Source organism: Aristolochia californica, unplaced genomic scaffold, assembly GCF_029961685.1.
Source record: "Aristolochia californica isolate CCGP_79_NKW_82.1479 unplaced genomic scaffold, dmAriCali1.0.hap1 SCAF_13, whole genome shotgun sequence".
NCBI lineage: Eukaryota > Viridiplantae > Streptophyta > Magnoliopsida > Piperales > Aristolochiaceae > Aristolochia > Aristolochia californica.
This window is the reverse complement of record NW_027181804.1, coordinates 126,241-145,394: the sequence shown is the minus strand read 5'-3', so window position 1 is coordinate 145,394 and position 19,154 is coordinate 126,241. Positions and strand designations below refer to the sequence as shown.

General features: G+C 37.1%; 2 protein-coding genes across 4 annotated transcripts; one reads left to right on the top strand and one right to left on the bottom strand.

The window, feature by feature from the left end:
* Positions 1-1,146: 1,146 nt before the first annotated feature.
* LOC137947842 (dnaJ protein homolog) lies at positions 1,147-4,188 on the bottom strand. The gene is made up of 6 exons (XM_068793644.1): positions 3,867-4,188; positions 2,890-3,055; positions 2,546-2,687; positions 2,176-2,452; positions 1,844-2,042; positions 1,147-1,760 (listed from the first exon to the last, which is right to left on the bottom strand). Exons 1-6 carry the CDS (start codon positions 4,014-4,016, stop codon positions 1,441-1,443), a joined length of 1,254 nt encoding a protein of 417 aa, XP_068649745.1. The 5' UTR covers positions 4,017-4,188; the 3' UTR covers positions 1,147-1,440.
* Positions 4,189-5,990: 1,802 nt separating this feature from the next.
* On the top strand, positions 5,991-18,650 carry LOC137948261 (protein IQ-DOMAIN 5-like). Of its 3 annotated transcripts, XM_068794281.1 has the most exons (8): positions 6,427-6,518; positions 12,842-12,970; positions 15,072-15,323; positions 15,822-16,049; positions 16,323-16,436; positions 17,540-17,747; positions 17,868-18,020; positions 18,314-18,650. In XM_068794281.1, exons 1-8 carry the CDS (start codon positions 6,516-6,518, stop codon positions 18,439-18,441), a joined length of 1,215 nt encoding a protein of 404 aa, XP_068650382.1. In that variant the 5' UTR covers positions 6,427-6,515; the 3' UTR covers positions 18,442-18,650. The 3 variants fall into 3 exon arrangements, with proteins under 3 accessions (XP_068650381.1, XP_068650382.1, XP_068650380.1); XM_068794280.1 differs by lacking the exon at positions 6,427-6,518 and adding an exon at positions 5,991-6,272 and having other exon boundaries at positions 17,540-18,020; XM_068794279.1 differs by having other exon boundaries at positions 17,540-18,020.
* The last annotated feature ends 504 nt before the right edge of the window (positions 18,651-19,154 follow it).

The window sequence follows — 19,154 nt, the reverse complement described above, 5'->3', positions numbered from 1 at the left end:
AGAGAGAGATGAAATTGTTTTCCACGCAGTGACGCAGCCCTACGAATCATTGGTTCACGTTCAGAGTGAGAGAGAGAGAGAGAGATGAGCATTCAAGTGGGGTCCTTCAGTAGGTAAAATGCATAAATCATGGACAATGAATCTGAAGGAATTCTCCTCGCCAGAACACTGAAGAAAAAAGAAAAACAAAAAGTATAATCTACTGCAGACAGGAGTACAGGTTTCCCGCGGAAAGAGTAATCTTTGTCTTCTCCTCAATAAATTCCTCTGTGAAAAAACCAGAAGATCGAGGACAGGACAAAAATGTTGTCAACTAGTGACTGACAAATTGACCATATATGTTACCTCAGAAATTGGGAGGCTCCTTCCTGTAAATGAGGAGTAGAACATGTTGTTGCTAGGTGGATGCGAAAGAAGTTGCTTAGCTAATCGTGCTCAGTTGAACCCAACTCCCAAATGCACATGTGCGCTGCTTTTTGCTTCCAAGACGTGCGGATCTTGTGCTGAAAGTATTTATTAGCCGATGATCGCAACTGCAAATGTTTTGTAAGAGAGAAGTGCTTCACTTCGCTCCTCCGGACAACTATTGTTGCCCTCTGGACTCGTCTTCTCCCTGCTGTTTACAGCTCATCAATTGTTGTATATCTTTATATGTTCTCTCATCTGATTGCGGACTCCCGCAGTGGTGGACACTTTCTTTGAAAGCTCTCTTTGCTGCATCTCAAATTGTTCATCTTCTACGGCGAAAATCGAGGGTCCCCTTCTTCTGTTTCCCCTCAACTCTTTGTGCCTGTTTTCTGTTGAAGCTCTCTCGTCTTTTCTGCAAGCTCCAAACGCTTTAATGAAAAGAGTATATGAATCATTTATTAAACAGTAAATATGAAGTATCGTATATAAAAAATAAACATTAAATACCAATTATAAAATTTTAAATATCCACGAAATTTCAATTATTAAGTTGACAGCTTCTGAGAAAATAAATACTTATAAATGACCTTATAACAGTTTGTAGGATTAAAACATTTACAATGCTAAAATAATTACTTTCATAATATATACAAATAAAGAGATTTAAGTAAATTAAGTTTTTAATAATTACAATCAAATCTACCAAATTCCAATCATATTTCCGACAAGACACTCAAAAACAGAAATTTTTTCTTAGCTTATACGTCTAACGTTCAGCTCCACCTGTACCCTCGACCCCCGTGATTTAAAAGACATGAACAAATAACTTTATCAACATTGCAGACACCATTAATAAGATAGATAGAACTCAAGACTTTGTTTCTTTTCTATCAGTGTTCAACAAAAATGACTCGTATGGTTTTCGAAAAGATGAGCACACTGATATGGGTTTTTACGACCTACATTACGATAGTAATCCTTTCGACCGGTTCAAATTCAAATTCATGTCTTCTACATAGCAATCTCTGGCTTCTACTGCTGGGCACACTGCACCCTCTGTGCGCCACCGTGGGAATCGTCATCTTCCTCGTAGGCCTCCTGAGCATGCGCCTGTTTCCTGCGCATCTCCTCTTCGATATTCACATCATGTAAAGTCGTCTCCTCACATTCATCTAGCTCCATGTCCGTAAGCTGGGTCGCAGTCCTCGGAGGTAAAACGCTCTCCAGGGCCTTGCACTGTTCTGGCGATAACATATCCGGAAACTCGACTGTGAAGTGGATGTAAAGCTTCCCTTTCATGAAAGGTCGCTGGTACATTGGCATTCCTTCGTCATTGATAGCCTTGAATTGATCTGCCACATGCAACAATTGCTATCAGTAATCATGTACAGCAGGTTCAACAACTTACAGACAACATAAAAGGCTATTTACTTACCAGGTTTGACTACTTCACCGGGTTGGGATTTGATCAATAACTGTCGATTGTCCAAATGAGTCAATAAAAATTGGAAGCCGCAAAGGGCCTCGGTGAGCGAAAGGGTATGCTCTACGAACAAGTCGTCACCCTTTCTCTTGAACTTAGGGTGCTCCTTTTGTTGTAGGACAAAGACGATATCACCTGTAACAGTGTCGGGCTGCAAGTTTCGAGGTATATAACTCAGTGAGCACTTAGCAAAGACATGAACATCAAAGAATGCCAGGGTACACAAGATAAGAGCATACTACTAGAAATAAGTATAACTAATATAACAAACAAGAGCAATGTACCGCTTCATCAGCTTCTCCCGGGAAGGTGATCCTCTGGCCGTTTTGCATACCCTTCTCCACATGGACTTCGAGCACTTTCTTCTCCTGAACAACCTTCTCACCTTTGCATTGCGGGCATCGATCCTTGTCATTTATAGTCTCCCCAGTTCCCTTGCACTCATTGCAAGGATGCTGCATCTGCTGTATCATTGAAGGGCCCAAATGCCGGATAGACACTTTCATTCCAGACCCTTGACAGCCAGCACATTTTGTTGATGCACCCGATTTTGATCCCTTCCTGCCGCAGATGTACCAACAATTTATAAATACAAGTCACATGTACTTCGTAACAAATGTTTTTTGCTAGCATTTCCAATTCACTCTAGTTTACCCTTTGCATTTGGAACAGATCACATTGCGAGAAAGTGAAAGTTTCTTTGAAGTCCCATTGTATAGCTCTTCAAGGGACACCTTCAGAGGATGTATCACATCCTCTCCTCTCCTCTGTCTTCTGCCCCTGCTGCTTCCACCTCCTGATTCATTTATTGTATCAACATAAAAATTTCAACACCCAGTAATCAATAAAAAGAAACAACAGTATATCCCTCTTGAAAAAACCAAGAAAAATAAAAATAAACAATAATCAATAAAAAGAAAAAACTAGCCGAAGACAAAGGTAGAAAAACAAGTGTGTCATCAGTATGACACGGAAACAATAAAAGTATAGTCAGTTACCTCCAAATGGGTTGCCTCCGAAAAAGGATTGGAATATATCAAACGGGTCATGACCGCCACCACCTCCACCCATTCCTTCCTTGAGAGCATCCTCTCCATACTGATCATATATTTCACGTTTCTCAGGATCACTCAGTACCTCATACGCCTGGGCCAGCTCTTTGAACTGCATATCATATAAGGAGATACATTAAGTCACAAGAAGTCGCAGGACGGTTCATAACATGTTAAGAACAAGGCACGATTCTAAAACTTCAACTCATAAAATTAAGCAGAAGATTCACCTTTACCTCAAGGGAACTCTACTGTTGATCTAATTTTCCTTCTGTTCATCTAAATTTCCTTCTATGTAATGGTATAAAGTTTTGTTCGTTCAGCAAAAGAAGACTGGTAAGAACAAGGCACAATTCTAAAACTTCAACTCATAAAACTAAACAAAAGATTCACCGGGTACAAACACTATAAAAGATTCACCTTTACCTAAAGGGACCTCTATTTTTTTTTTCTTCGGTTCATCTAATTTTCCTTCTATGTGATGGTACGAAGTTTTGTTCCTTCAGCAAAAGAAGACTAGTTCAAATATGACCAATAATTTTACAAACAACGGATAATACATGTACATAAGTACGGCAATTAAACGGGCACGATTTTCTCAAAAAATATCCAAAGACGAACAGGACATCAAGTTACAATTGAATTGTTTTCCTGATAATTTCACTGAGAAAGAAATCGCACTAGCATTTAATAAAGGTAGCAGCTGCAAATAATAGCAATCGTAAGAGACAAAAGAAGAAGCCCAGAAAAAAGCATATAACGTTCCCAGAATCGAAATCAAAAAAGAATACCACGGTCAGAGCCTCCATAAAGCTTGATATATATAAACAACCACGAGATCCATAACGATCATCCACCAGGTACGAAATCACAGCAAATGAACAAGAACCGAAAAAACAAGTAAGGCATCAAAGTACCGTTACCTTCTCAGGATCCCCTCCCTTATCAGGATGATTTTTAATGGCCGCCTTCCTATACGCCTTCTTCAAATCATCCTGCGAGGCATTCTTAGAAACCCCGAGAATCTCATAGTACCTGTTGTTATCACTCTTCTTAGGCGCCCGACCGAACATCTTGAACCAGCGATTTCGACCCGATGATGCTGTACAGATACGGGAAGAGCAGATCGAACCCCCAGAATCTCAATCGAGATCGACGGAAACAAAACGAATCAACACCGGAGAGGCAGAGTTAGGGAAGAAAGACACCAACTACCGGCGTTGTCGGCTTCAGAAAAAAGCCGAGATGCCGAACGTAGAGGCCTGTCCTTCGTCAGGGACGAATTTATAGGAAGGACTAGTGAGATCGTCGTGGAGATTGACGGTCAGATTCGTTAGAAGGGACAACGCCACGTTGCGGACCGTCGATGGAAGCGGAACGAGGCGAATAATCTGGAATGCCTGCTCCTCTTTCTGGACTCGAAAGCTATTGTGGCCGTCAATTGTTGATCGGACCGACGAGGATGTGGTTCTAGATGGTTCGAAAAGCGGACTGCGGAATGAGGAGTGCGGGGTCAAAATTGGGCGACCGGCATGGTGGCTCGCGCGAGTGGGAAAGTCGCAGCGGGCCCCGTCCAACCGGTGGCCGTCAACGTAATTGGACTCTTTAGATTTTGAGATTTTACCTATTCTTAAATACTTTAAATTCATAAATATAATTAAATAAGAAAAAAAATTAGATTTACATGACCAAGTTAAGCATATGTATTTAGATTAATTTTTTTATTTTACCCTATTTAAATCTATATAAATCTTTAGTTTTTCTTCAACCAATATATCAACTAACAATGTAGTGACCAAGTTAGGTGCACTACTATACATAGCTCCAATAATAAAAACATATCTAACATTAAAATTCATACACATATTCATAAACTTTAAAATGAGAACAAATGACACTTTCAAATAAGTAATAGTAATAATATGTATTTTCAAGGCGTGCAAGTTATTGTGAATTAAGACAAATCAATAAAAGTTGGAGAAATTTCGTTGATAGGAGATGATGATTATATATGTAAAGAGACCGTTCCAAATTCTATAAATTGACAAGTCAAAAATAAATAAAATAATTAATTTTGGAATGCACAAATATGTTTAATCTTGTATTTTATTTTAAAAAGATGATTGTATATACATCAAGCGAGCTAAAACGAGTGATATCGACTCAACTACAATGAGATTTACTAAACTAAAATTATTCAATAAATCCATACAACTAAATGATAAAAAAAAAAAAAAATCACACATATCTTCACAATTGGGTTACTTTGCTCATTTATCCTACTCTAAACTGCACCTATTTTTTTCAACCACGAACTATAACAAGCAAATAAATAAATAAATAAATAATTTGAAATTGCCAAATGTACATAAGTAGGTGAAATTTGTTTTAAAATATATATTTTCTATTTTTTGTGTGTAGTGTACAATTGAAAAATTGGAAAAGGGGAGAGGGTGGCTCGTCTCACTAGAAAGAGGTGGGAGGGGACTTGAATCTCCTCCCATTCTTTTCATTGACCTTGTGCCACGGTTGTCACTCCACACAAGTCTGCCTGACCCAAGCTAGAGCCAGAGACTAGTCATTGTAATAAGACTACCTCATGCACATATAAGAGACTATAGAAATGCATATAAATATACCCTTCAAATACGTCATCCCGGTCATAAATACGAGAAGTGTCCACATTGGACACGTTTCATTCATTTGTCACACGCGCGCAAGACCATCCCGATCATTTTCGTATATAAAATGCGAGGCGCGAACATACGAAAAACCGCTGTGCCTCTAAGCACGTGCATATATATAATATTATTTTGCTGGTCCGTGAGTTGAGAAATGCGCCATACGCTCACGTTAGCGTCTAATTCCTCTGCGTCGTGCTGACCACTATCTGTGTTTGGGTGAACATTATTTACCAGTGACCAGTAGTATCGCTGCGTCTCTCGCTCGCTTAGACTTTTATCTGTTTGGAACACTGGGTGCTTTTACTTTTAAGCGAGAAAAATAAACAGACAGACGGAGAAGGCAGCACAATAGAAGACAAATGGAAGTGGAAGAGTAGAAAACACAAGAATAAGCTGTGGTCTCTTTTCGGGACTTTTTCTGCCACACCTGGAAACCAGGATGACGAAGAAAGACTAACTGGGAGTAAGTCAAAACGCGGATTTCTCTCTCAACCGGCCATAGACACCCATTTTGGAATATCAGATAAGGGAGGTTCACAGTTTTACTGGTTCCATGTTTTCGCTTTCTCCTTTGATCGTCGGCTTCCTCTGCTGATCTCTCATTTTGTGTTTCTCCTCGGCAAATGGACTGCGCGTTCTCATCGAGTGAGTTATATTCATCTCCCGAGTTTCCCCTTCTCTAATTGCGCTATCCGACCCTTGGGGGTTTATTTAGATTTAAGTTTGATTTCGATTTTGTAGTTCTTCCGATATTACCGACTTGCAGGTCTTGGTCTCTCGTGTTTAGATCGTGGTTTTGTTTGTTGGGTTGGGTTCTGATGTCGGCTGTTTCTATTTTCATACGCTCTCTTACTGAGTTCGACCATCGCCACAACGTCGTCAGCTTTTATGGTAATTAAGACATGTATATTTGCAGTCTGACGGTGTTTGAGGTGTACCGTTTCACTTGTTATTAATACCGTGTCGCAAGAAGCATACGAGTTGAATGGAGTCATTTATGTGTTGCTCTGTCGGTACTTGAATTTTATATGATACCGGAGTTCTCTTTTCTCATATGGTCCTGGGGCTGTTCTGTAGGCTTAACCGGTTCGGTGGTACGGCAAGTTCATGTATATGTTTGGGTGTTCAAGAATTAATTTCTCATTTAAGGATTACTTCTGTTACTTCATAGGACTGTTTATGTGATCTGAAAATTTTCGTCTGTGCTTGCCTTTGAGGAAACTAGAGAAGTAGCATGGCCGAACTATCCAAGGCTTTTGTTTCCCAAAGCATGATCGGTCTGCTTTATTCTTTTGTATATGTCTGTCATTAGCAATATAGCCAGAAAAAAAAGCGGCCAAAAATTTTAAGCCCAAGAAGTATGATTTAGTTTGACAGTGATCCGATATAAAGAACAGATTAAACTGCTAGAGGTAGACTTGTTTTGTTAGTTAACTTTGAACTTTTTGGTTAATCTTCCCTTGCCAATTCCCTGGTATTGTCCTTCAATTTATCATAATCCATCTCATTGTGCAGTTTATTTTTCAAGTATTGATCCAGCCTCCTCTTCAAATTGTTTCCTTCTGATTGAATGTTTAGTAGAAAAGTTGTTAAGATGAATGCATACATTTCCAATGTACAGGAAACTGTGTTTTGTTTGTTTTGTTTTTATCTTGTGCTATTCTCATGGGAGACGAGGAATCAGCCATACCAAGAAGAAACAAGTACAAAAATGGTTGTTGGGATCTTTGTCTAACACTAGTGAAATAACATTGTCAAAAAGTTTTCCTGACAAGCTTTCTTTAAACTTAGCAACTTCTCTGAGAGAAATAAACACAAAAAACTTTACTCTACAAGAAGTTGGAAGTCTAATATATCTCTCCTCGAGATTTATAATTGTCATCCATTACCGCGAGTATCTAGGGGACTATAAAGCGAACTTTATTCTACCATTTTGCTCTATAATTTTCTCGTTTGATTGTTAGTTTGACTTCTTTCAGTTATTTTCTCTTCACTTCTATCTATGTTACAGCCAACCATTTTCTTGCTGATGGCTAAAAAGTCCACCAATCTATAATTCTACCCATGCTTCACATTTTAGGCCAGTTGGCTGAGTGTGAGAGTTGGTGTGAGAGCACAGTCCCACATTGGTTTGAGCATAAAACAATCCTTTGCTTATTAATTTTAAAGAAGTTTCCTTACTTAGGCTAGTCATTTTGGGAGGACCTTGACCCAACTTTCACTTGGTATCAGGGCCAAACCATGCTAATGTTTGTGCTCTGTGTGACCTTTGCGTTTGTTTTTTTAGCTCACGTGTGTAAGTTCTCCATGACTTCAGCTGGGTTGACGATTTAGGCTTGGATATAAGGGGGAGTTTCGTGGCAAAAAAAATCCTCAGTTTATGCATACACATGCTCTAACTCTCAAACTAGTTGTTTGAGAGTGAGAGTTGTGTGTAAGGGAGAATAATCAAACATTGATTTGGGCTTGAAAAGATCTATACTAATTAGTTGGGAAGAGGCCTTTGATCTTTGCCTTGTTATTTTGGTAAGAAACTGGCCTCATATTTAATGCTTTTATATGTTACTTGTCACTAAACTTGTTTTAACAACGAATTCTAACTTTTTGTTGAATTGAAAGTTTGCTTCATAATTGTGAATATTTATTAAAGGTATAATTTAATCATGACTTAATTAATCGATCTAAATGCAGTTGGAGGTTGATTGGATTATATTATTAGATCAACCCCTGTCAGCTTTCTTCACAACTCTTCCTCTTGAAGTTTTGTTCTCCTGTCGACTTCTCTAGTATTTCCACTTGCCCACTTTTATTCTTCTTTTTTCACTTTTAGTTCCTTCTTTATCTGTCTTACCATTTCATTGTGAAATTATTTTATCATAATTTCTAAATTAAGTGTATGATATATTGGTGAGCAGAAAGATGGAGCTTTTGTGAAATCTTCAAGGTATTCTTATTAAAGGCTCAAAATTTTGGAGTCAGAAGAAAGTGGATAAATCATGATCCTATTAGTTCAATATTTTTATGGGTGCTTTTAAAATGGTATTAAGGAATTTTTTATCATCAATATGAATTCAACATGGAGGTAAGGCCCATGAAGCTGGTCCTAACACTGTTGGAAAAGGCTTGGTGTTGGTGATAAAGATCATCAAGGGTTTCAAGGAGTTATAGGTAGATGCAGATCCTATAAATTTTAAATCAGTAGTAAGTCAATTGTGATCTATTACTAAACTCAATTATAATCAATTAGTTAGTGAAATAGTGTTGTACAAGACGAATATTTGGTTGATTAGGTATTATGGTTCGAATGATTGGTGGGGAAGAGGCATTGTCTATGAAAGTTGGAGGTGATGAAGATGACTATGTTAAATAGATGTGCAACAAAACTAGGTAGGACAAAATTGGAGATGATCATGAAGAGAACAACTATGTAGCTACTACTTATCAATGCAAACTAAATTTCAACTATTGTTTGGTTAAAGTGTCTTTATTCAGTGGCTCATATGTGTACCTCGTGTTTCAGTTGAGGTGATAAGAGTGTAAGTGAATGTTAAGGCTGCCTTAAAGGCATATAACCGCAGTTGATTGTTTATAAGTAACCTGAAGAAATTGTCGGTGGCTTAAATTTATGTGACGTTTGGGTTCCGAATCTGAAACTATATGGCAATTGTTGATATTCCTTTTCTAAGCAATGCCTTTTCATGTTTCATGTAGGTTGAGAAGTCTGTGACATCAGCCATTAATCCTTTTGGTAGAGTGTTTTAGCTTATAAGGCACTTCTGTAGTGTCTAGAGAAGGTGTAGTTTGAGCTATTACATCTGTCTCCTTATTTTTGTTTATTTTTCCTAATGTTTTTGTGAGTTTATTATCAATAAACCTGGTAATCATGACTTGGGCCTTTGGCTCAAAGGCCACTTGGGGGTGTTTTAATGTGTGGTCTTGGGTTCTAGTCACCAAGGTTAAGGGGGTGGTCTCTGTGTGTGTGTGAGTGTGTGTGTGTGTGTGTGTGTGTGTATGTGTGTGTTTGTGTGTGTGTGTGTGTGTGTGTGTGTGTGTGTGTTTGTGTGTGTAATCAACTTTCAAAAAAAAAAAGTCATCTAACCATATTAAAAAAAAAAAACAGTTAATTTAGACACTCAATTTTGTAATAACTTTCTCTCTTTCTATGTATTTTCTTGAATGCCGTCACACAAAAGGACGATTGGTGGAGGGTATGATGAAAATAGGTTGTATCATCTGGATGTAATTGTTACTCATGTTCAAAAGACATCAAAGTCTGCAGTGCTCATTTTTTATTTTTTTAAATGCTGGCTCCTTTTCAATGACATCTTCGTTTTGGTATCCTTCAACAGAGAAGAGAAGTTTAGTTCATCCTAATAAGTGTGTCAGTCTTTGAATGTGGGGCTTGCAAACTAGGTAAAACATCCTAGATCTGTTTTTATACATAATTAAATGAGGGGAGTAACACTTGCTTTGGTCTTTTCCAGTTTAATTTGTTTTTGAATGGGTTCTCCAATCTGATGTTTGGGGTCCATGTTGTGCTGAGAGTTGGTTGGGATAGTACTTTACCTGGATTTAATTACAGAAAGACTGAGAGGATCTCTTTTATGTACTAAAAACATTTTATCTAGAAATAACAACAACTATTGATGTAGGACAACAAGGACTTCAGGTTCTAGGTTTCTAATAGGTGCTGCATTAGGTCTCACAGGTTGTGACTAAACAAGCCAAGACATAGGGTAAGCTAAATGTATGCTATCACCATAAGAAAATAAACTTAAACAATGAAAATGTACAAAGAAAATATATTAAATTCACTATATACATGCATAACAAGCACTAATTAAAGGAAAAATACCTTAAGGATGAAAGTTCTTAACAAATCTAGGAGGAAAAAGGAAAATGAAGATAGAAAAGGCTCAAAGCAGGTTAGGAAATGAAAAAAGATGCAATTTTTCAGGTTTGTCTTACTTTGATTTAGGCAATCTAAACAAATAAAATACAAATTTTGATGAAAGAACTAAAGATGTATGTGAAAACTAATAGAGATGCTGCAATTGAAACAAACAATCATAAAATTGAAGAGAAAGTTCTGAAATTTGAAGAAAAGAAGGTTAGGGTTTGCTGCAGTTCCATGCTACAGTGAAAAAAAATGATTTCTTTCTTGGTGAAATAGAACTGGAATGAAAATACAACGAAAGAAGAATTTCTTTGGAAGGCAAAGATTAAGAGAAAAGCAGTGACAGAAGGGGAAAAGGCGGCATCAACCTGATTCCAAGAGAGAGAGATAACTTTTTATCCGAAAAACATAATTCTGGAATTTCATTCATAAGTGTCCATTAAGCTAAAAAACAAAGATTTAAAATAAAACTAATTAATTTTTATGGGCCAAGACAAAGTTTAACTAAAACATACCCCATTGAAAGTAAAAATATTAAAACCCACCCAATTTCTTGAACCTACTAACTAATAAAACTCAATTCTTGGACTCCTCATTGAGCCAAATAGCCACATTTCTCTTTTTCTTCCTTGTACTTTCTTGGAACTCTTGATTCCCATCATCTATGTTCTAGTATTTTTATTTTTTTATCTAATAATACCTTACAATATGTGAAAAAGAATTCAATGCTTTTTGTATTTGTCATGGGCCATCAAACTTCTTGTGTTCACACTCATCAAAATGGAGTGGGCAAACATAAAAACTGTCATTAGAAGCATAGAAGCATTTTTTGTTGAAAGTTTTTAAGACCTTTTGGAGGGATCTTTTACTTACTGCTTATTATTTAATCAATTGAAGTGAATACAAATTAGTTAGATTTAAAAAAGCACTTTTATATGGTAATATATGTGTAGAAGTATAACCGAAGTCCTTGTGCATAGTTTGACGAGTTTATTGAGGTGGTGATGGACTTCGGATTTAGGAGGGACCATTTTGATCACTTTGTATTTGGGCTTGCTACTATTTAAGTTCACGAGGGAAACAGTTTTAGCCAAGGCAAAAGTGAAGGATCTCTTGCATGCATGAAGGCTTTATAAAGTTACCTTGCCAAGACAATGTGTAGTTTAAGGTGATTCAGCCATTGTTATCATCTTCGTCATGTCTTCCTTGTGCCCTTCCTTGAAGGCATTTCTGAAGACGTAATCATTTTGTGGAATGGAATTATGACATCGACAAACTCTAGGCTGATTCATCCTTTCTTGATTACATCTTGTTATAAGGAACTCTCATCCCCTTACTCATTCTTGTTTTTGGTCTTTGTTGCTGGGTAAAAGGTCCGACCATTTTGTGACTGTACACATATTTATGTTTCAAACTAGTCGCTGAGAGTGAGAGAAGGTATTGTGAGAGAATAACTTGACATTGGTTTGGCCTTGAAACATCACATATATGTTAATTGGTAGAGGTGTCCTAAGTTTTACTAGTCATTTTGAAAGGAATAAGCTCAAATTCATGTTATTATTCATGATAAATTGGCAAAATCCGGAACCTCCCAGCAATCTCGCATTGTTTGGGAAGGCTTCCCCTCTTGTAATCTGCTCGTTTGAGCTCTCATAATAAAATTCAGCATCATTTAAAAAAAATTTAAAAAATTCATGATATTATTGGAATTAATTGAAAGCCACCTTTTTTTCAGTGGATTTTATTTTATTTTATTTTTTGGTGCTCTATGTGTTCTATGTTTTTTGGCCTAGGTTATATGATTAGGCATGGAGGCAAGAGGGAGTGTTGGTGAGTAAAAGTCATAGCATTCTATGGGTGTAAATGTGCTTCACATCTCAGGCTAGTTGCTTGTGAGTGAGAAAAATTTGTTGTCAGAGATTTGTCCCACATTTATTTGGGCTTGGAAAGATCATGCACTTCTTAATTTGGAGAGGTCTTTTAAATTCGACTAGTAATTTCAGGATTAACTAGCTTAATTTCAACAATCTTGAAATGTTTAGGAGCTAATCTTCCTTCCTATTTATTTATTCTCTTACTAAAAAAATGAGTATTCCAAATACAAAAAAATTTATATGTATTGGTGTTAGCTATTATCAAACGAGTAGCTTTGGTCCTCACTTTTCAAACCATTTTTTTGTATGTTGCTTTTTTGTGTCTCTTTCCTCTATCAGTTATAGTAATTCATGTGGTCATCATAATCATTCATGTTCTTATCAACTTCTTTTGTCATTATTGATTGTAAATGATTGATTTGCTGGGATCATCTTCATGGCAGGTAGTGACACAGAGTTGGGAAAGTGATGCTAAAGTGACAGGCATAATGGGTGCATCTGGAAAGTGGTTCAAAACTTTGATTGGATTAAGAAAGTCAGAAAAGTCAAAATTATCAGAAAAGGGTGATAATGTGAGTAGTGAAGACCTTGGATAGATTTCTTTTCATTTGAAATGCATCAGAAATTGATGGTTCTCTTAACATGTTTTATGAGAGCTATTTACAGTGGCAGTGTCCTTCTCTCTTATACTGAAAAGAATTTAAATTCGGTTTCAATCTGTGAACTGCTGATACTTTTTGAATTATTTAATAAATGAATCACTTGTTTAGCCGTTTCGATCTGTTTACTGCTGATACCTTTTTCCACTATTTTATTAATGAATCACTTGTTTACCACATTCTGCATGTAGTGGAAAGATGATGAGTCTTTTCCAAACCTCGAGATTCTTCACCTCGAGTACCAGTTTCTGAACCTTGTCTCATTTCTTCTCTTGATGTGTCAGATTTGTAGGCCTGCATGCTTTTTTGTCATGTTAATTGTTTTGGTCCTTGTTTCCTTTTTATCCTGCATGACTTTTTGGGCATTTCACTTGTAACGAACTAGATGCCAGCATGTTTTTTAAAACAGAAAATCTAAGCGTATAAGAAGAGGGACGATAAAACTATAATATAATTATAATGCGAATTGGTTTTTCAGTTTTTTTATATGTATAATGCTCAAGATTATTATTATTATATTTTGAGAAAAAGTGAGTATATTCATGACAAGCCAAAAAAACTCAACATGCTAAGAAAGGAACACTTCCCTTACACAAGCGAGTGGAGGAAGGTTCCTTGCTTAGCAAGAGAATCAATTAACGAGAAACATGAATCCAAATACAATAAAAAAGAGAACAAATGTCTACAATTTCATGGAAAATATACCAATGCCACCAATGGGGGTTGGGGAGAGTGGCACACCAGCTAATAACGACCTTGGAGTCTCCCTCAATAATGAGTTGGTTACTAAAGTGATCAGGAAATACAACGATGCAATGGTCGGAATGCTGATAAAGGATCTCTTCTCGTTGTTCCTAACTGTGATTCGGATTGCCTTGCCCTACCGGGACAAATCCTCCTGAATGGTGGCGACAGTTCCTTTTTATATCTGTGCAAGCACTGCTGCTTGGATTTGGCTTTCTTGCTTGTCTTCCATGCTCAAACTTTTTGTTAATCTTCATCAATCCTGGGATCTGCTGGTTTGTCTCTCTGCACCTCGTCTGCACAAAGCCGCTCAATTGTCGCCTGAATGCTCCTCTGTCCTCCGCCAGTCGCATCTAAGCCATCGTCCACTCTCCTCACACCTCTACTCTCCCTCACTATTTCATTCATCTTGTGACTCAAGTCATATTTTAGACCCTTTCATACTATCAGAGAATAATTCAAACATTTTTAACAGAATTATTCAATTTTTCCCTAATAAGATAATGTTTTTTGTAAAGATACTAAGATCATATTTTAGAATTATTTCAACTGAATCTGGTATTCGTCATATGAAAACAAACCAGCTATTAGCTGGTATGATTATAATGCCACAGTCTAGGAGCTCTCTGAAGGGGTTACTTATGGTTGAAGTCAAACTGGAATGACAACTAGAAATAGAAACTTTGGGGTGAAATTGGTTATGCAGCTTCAACATAAAGAAAACAAAGAAATTTGAGATCTAGAATAGAAGGACAAGAGGAAAAATTATGAAAATATGCATAATGAGGGCCAAATCTGAGCAGTAACTTTGGTTTTATCTGATCTTATTTATTAAGTGTCTTCCTGAAAAAATACCATGTTAAATGCTCCAGTGGATAAACTGTGAAAGCATGGTAAATATAGTGATACATGGTATTTATTTAACAATGTAGTATTTGGAGTGAAGTTAATTTTCCATTATAGTGTAGGAGTATATTCTTTTTCCCACTTAAGGGAACAGTGTTCTGATCTGTAAGGTGTCTCAATTGTGATTTAATAAGCATATTTTAGGAGGGGAGGATGGAATTGTGTTTTCATTGAGTGAGACAGTATTATGCCTCCTTGTACGTTTGTCATTAGCTTTTTCATTTTTTTTTTTTTTTACTTAGCCAACTAATATACTTGAAATTCGACCTATAATTTCTTTTTCATTGCAATAAATTTTTTTATTTGTATTTTCCATTGCTTTTATTTTTTTAGCATCTCAAATAATTTATTTTCTGACATTCAGAAAGCAGTTTCCACTGGTGGTCATTTTTTACAACGTAGAAAAAATTCTGTTGATATTGATGGTGCTGTTGCTGAAGATAATGTTCATCAAAATGATGCTCCCTCGGCTGGAGATGTTGATACTATATCAAGCTCCCATACAGGAACCTCTTCCTCTACTTCAGTCAATGTTCAGACCGCTTCTGAAATTGAACTTCATGCTAAGGAGCAGAGGGCAGCCATATACATCCAAACTGTCTTTCGAGCATTCCTGGTATTGACCCTTCTTTGCATGCAAAGGATCTTGTTCCCATTTCCAACACACGAAAGATCCAAATAACTGTTCCATTTGGATTTTTTCCACTATTTTAATCAGCTCAATATGTTTGGCAATGGTGTCTTTCTCTTCATTCATGTTTCCTGTGTTAGAAAATCTAGCAGTTTCGTGATGTTGTTCAGTCTATAACTGTTATTTACTGCAACGAGTGTATGAGCATTATGCATCTCCCAATGTTATTGATTGAGTAGCTCTCATTTCTTTGGTTGTCCTGTTACTAAAGTTTCACATTAGGAACCAGTAGTCATCATTTTTTTGCACTGCTATCCTTCTCTGATGTTTGGAAGTGAACTTTAGGCATATCTTTAGATCTTTAAGCTAATTTACATTGCCTAAATAGCTCTAATTTTTTTTGTACTGTCATTCAAAAGGAATTGTTCTGTTGATTGCTACTGTTTTGGGTATCAGTCTTTGAACTTTTATCTGGCTTCTCAGGCTAGGCGAGCTCTACGAGCTTTGAAAGGATTGGTCAGACTTCAGGCTCTTGTGAGGGGCCATGCTGTTAGAAAACAGGCTGCAATTACACTTCGTTGTATGCAAGCTTTAGTTAGAGTTCAGGCACGTGTTAGAGCAAGACGAGTTCGAATGGCTCTGGAGAATCAGCTTGTGCAACAAAAGCTTCAGCAACAAGTTGCACATGAGGCACATGTCCGAGAAATTGAGGTTAAAATACATAAATGAGTGGCCATATTTAATGGTCAACTCAAACAACCATGCTTTCCCTAAATAGCTACTTCTTTATTTAAGAAAGGTTTTCCTCTTTTTTTTTTTTTTTGTTTTGTTTTATTTTTTTGTTTCTGAAGATGAAGAAAGGTATGCATATAACTTTCTAGTTTCAATCTTCAAAGAGGTCATCAATCTCTTTTAGTATCTTCCAAATGAAATCTGGATGTCCTAATAAAAAGTTTGTTACATTCGATTTGATTGCTGATGCAGGAGGGTTGGTGTGATAGCGTGGGATCTGTGGAGGAAATTCAAGCCAAGTTGTTGAAGAGACAAGAAGCAGCGGCAAAGCGTGAGAGAGCAATGGCATATGCTCTTGCACATCAGGTTATTATTGTGGAAAACCTCTTATTCTGAATCTCTTGTAAAGCTTTGGGTAATGTTTACTACCTTTGTCCAGGGGCCTTAAAATTGTTTTGCCATGTGAGTTTTAAGCTTCCTGATTCCATGCTAGTGCTACTGGTGCAGCTTGGGTCTTTTTGATTATTTGGTATCACCTCAAGCCTAATTGAAGAGTGAATATTTTTTGAATCCTGGTCCTAACTTTGCCTAATCACTAACGTAACCCATTGAGAGCCAACTTCAACTTTGGTATCATTTCTTTACCATAAACCTAACCTCAACCTGACTTCTTATAGATGGGTCTGGCTCAAGCAGACAAATTAACATCTAATATATATTACAGTAAATAAAATATTTATACAGAATGACATGATACTTTTGTGTAGTTTGAAATCCATCCCCATAATACCAACTCTGCTGGTTTATGTTAACTGCTAGTCCCAAGCCCTGAAATATCGTAGACTCAGGTTGACAGCTGGCATGGGACTTCACTCAAACATCGGAACATGCATTGAAGTGATGTTTTACCTAATTTAGAAGATTTAGATTGATATTTGCAAGGAGAATTCCCACTCTGTTTTGGTTGTATCCAAATTACAAGAAATGCATTTTAGGCATTGCTAAGTAACTTGTAGCTTCAAGTGAAATTTTAATTGCCAGGTATGGAAACTTCTTATTCAGTGGCTATCACATCAGGAATTTGTTAAAAAAGAGAAAAGATAATGGGAATAACAAAAGCAGAAGAGAAAATAAACTGTAATGAACAAAGCATCATGGTAAATACTGTTGCTGTTGGCTGCTTATTCTGTTTCTGGTTTAAATTGTATTTTCTTTTTTTTTGAATCTTGGTTTATAATATTCTATTATCACAAAAAGAATTCAGAATCTGAAGTGTGCAACCCAGTTCTCATTTTACTTCTCTCTTCTCTCTCTTTCAAACTTATTTTTGAACTTTACTTTTAATTCTTCTCACCTCTCCATTCAAAACGAAAAAAAAAAACAGAAATTCTCAAATACATTCCTTTGTTCTTTCTGATTAAAAACTTTTTTCACATTGTAGTTGTTCCTTGTGTTCTTTTTCTAAACAGTGGCAAGCAGGATCAAGGCAGCAGGATGCACCTCAAGGTTTTGAGCCAGATAGAAGCAACTGGGGTTGGAACTGGTTGGAGAGATGGATGGCTGTCCGTCCCTGGGAAAACCGATTCCTTGACATAAACCTCAGAGATGGTGTCACTGTTTCTGAGAATACGTCAGTTGAAGGAAAGAATGAAGTAAAGGCACAACTCAAACCTCCAGGCAAGAAGCCTCTTCATTCAAATAATTTGAATCATAGAATGGGTCCATTCAATTCGGATGGGAGTGGCTCCTCATCAAGCATGTCCGCGAACATATTTAACACATCTGGTACGGTATCAGGTAAATCAAAATCCCGGACACCACTTGAGCAGTCACTTGGGGAAGCCAGTTCAAGACCTACTGCTGTAGGCCCCCGTTCATACAGCAATCCCAGGGAGAGACCAGCAAAACTTGACCCAAAAGCAAAGAAGCGATTATCACTGCCTAGCAATAGTAAGTTTGCACTTTATTGATTAGCTGCTTTCTTTGTAGGATTTGATCTGCAAAATTTCAGCGCCACTATTTTTACTTTGGTACGAGTTTTGGAATATGCAAACTACTGAAGTTCATCTCATTTCTTTTATAGCTAGACCTTGTTATCCAGAAGCATTTAAAAAACCCAAAAGCATTTTAAAATACCGAGTTTATCTTTTTTTTTTTTTTTTAATTGTAGTTACTTGTTCTGTTTTTCTTATTATTGGTGTGACATGTTAAACTGTAAAGGGGTTTCTGTCTAAAAAAAATAGGTGTCGAGGTACAAGCTTCCAAGACTCCAAATAGAACTGCAGCAAAAAGGGAACCTCATGCACAGATGCATGTTAAGGAAAGGACCAGCTCGCGAGGGAATTCCAACTCAGCAACTATGGTGTTATAGCGGAAACTGGAGACATGGTAACATCTTCATATTTGAAGAGAAAATCAGTGTGAGGGCACAGTTTCAATTTGTCTGTATATAATCTTATTTGTAGATTGGTTATTGGAAATTTTTTATGGGTGTAAAGTGTTTGTAAACTGCAATCATCTTGAAAAGGGAGGACTTGAATATGATAAACCTTTTGATTCCCTGTGCCAATTCGTAGTTACTTGAAGGAGTCATACTCAGCTATCTACTCTAGGATTCTGGTGTAGAACTCTTGTTTTGATCCTCTCCAAGCATAGTTGAATTTCCGGTGCATCCATGCTTCCCAATGCTTTCTCATTTTTCTGAGCGGGGAGACCTGATGACCCTGCTCTAGAATTTGTCGTGGTAATGAATTAAAATAATTAAAATTTCGAACGGAGAAGCAAATGAATAAAGACGATTTTTTTCCGTTTCCGACAGTTCTTCAAGCTCTGTAACCAGGTCTGTAACAAATCAAGATCGGGGAAGCGCGTCACGGGACGACGAGACCAACCCTGACGGGATAAGTGTAACGGCCGGCGAACGGGACTCGAAAGTTTGAACGGCGTGAAGCGCGGACGGAACGGTAAGAGAAATTAGTTGAGAAGGGGCCCACTGTTCTTTCCTTTCATTTGCAAATTAGTCCCCATCAAAAATTAAAATTGAACGAAAAGGGCTTTTAATCGATTTTATTTTTTAATTTAATA